The sequence below is a fragment of the Chaetura pelagica genome, unplaced genomic scaffold (genome assembly GCF_000747805.2).
Source record: "Chaetura pelagica isolate M959 unplaced genomic scaffold, ChaPel_1.0 scaffold69, whole genome shotgun sequence".
Taxonomy (NCBI): domain Eukaryota; kingdom Metazoa; phylum Chordata; class Aves; order Apodiformes; family Apodidae; genus Chaetura; species Chaetura pelagica.
The window spans coordinates 1,069,461-1,069,921 of NW_009970724.1; the positions used below are offsets into that span (position 1 = coordinate 1,069,461).

The 461-nt window shown below is 64.6% G+C and overlaps 1 protein-coding gene across 1 annotated transcript in view; it reads right to left on the reverse strand.

Moving 5' to 3' along the window:
- Window positions 1-461, reverse strand: part of HPDL (4-hydroxyphenylpyruvate dioxygenase-like) — a 9,579-nt gene that overhangs the window by 588 nt on the left and 8,530 nt on the right. The window contains 2 exon segments of the mRNA XM_010006695.1: window position 1; window positions 3-322. The exon segment at window position 1 is cut by the window's left edge and continues 588 nt beyond it. Of these exon segments, the coding sequence (XP_010004997.1) occupies window position 1; window positions 3-322 (321 nt within the window).

Sequence of the window (461 nt, forward strand, 5' to 3'; positions counted from 1 at the left end):
GGTGGAAGCCAAAGCAGCGCTGGTACCAGTCCAGAGCTGCCCGGGCACTGCCCCGCCGGCAGACGTATGTGATATGGTCAAAGTGGTTGATCTCAATCCCATCCCCTGCAGTTGAGGGGGCTTCTTGGATGGGTTGGAAGCCAGGCAGGAAGGGTCCCGAGTATCGGGATCGGTCCAGAAGGGTATGGCTGACATTGCCCACAATGGAACTCACCACACCGTAGGTGACAGAGCCACCGTCATCCCTCACCTCCGTGGGGGGCACTGGCAGGGAGCACCCCTGGCTCTGCAGCCGCTTGCAGACCCCTGGCACGTCATCCACCTCGAAGCAGACGTTGGAGGCTGTGCCCAAGGGGGGCGGGGGGTCCACGTCGTAGAGGAAATCGCAGGAGGAGGTGCTGGTGGCTCCCGGTGCCAGGCGCTCATTGACCCGGAAGACGGCGGAGCCGCGCCGCCGGGCC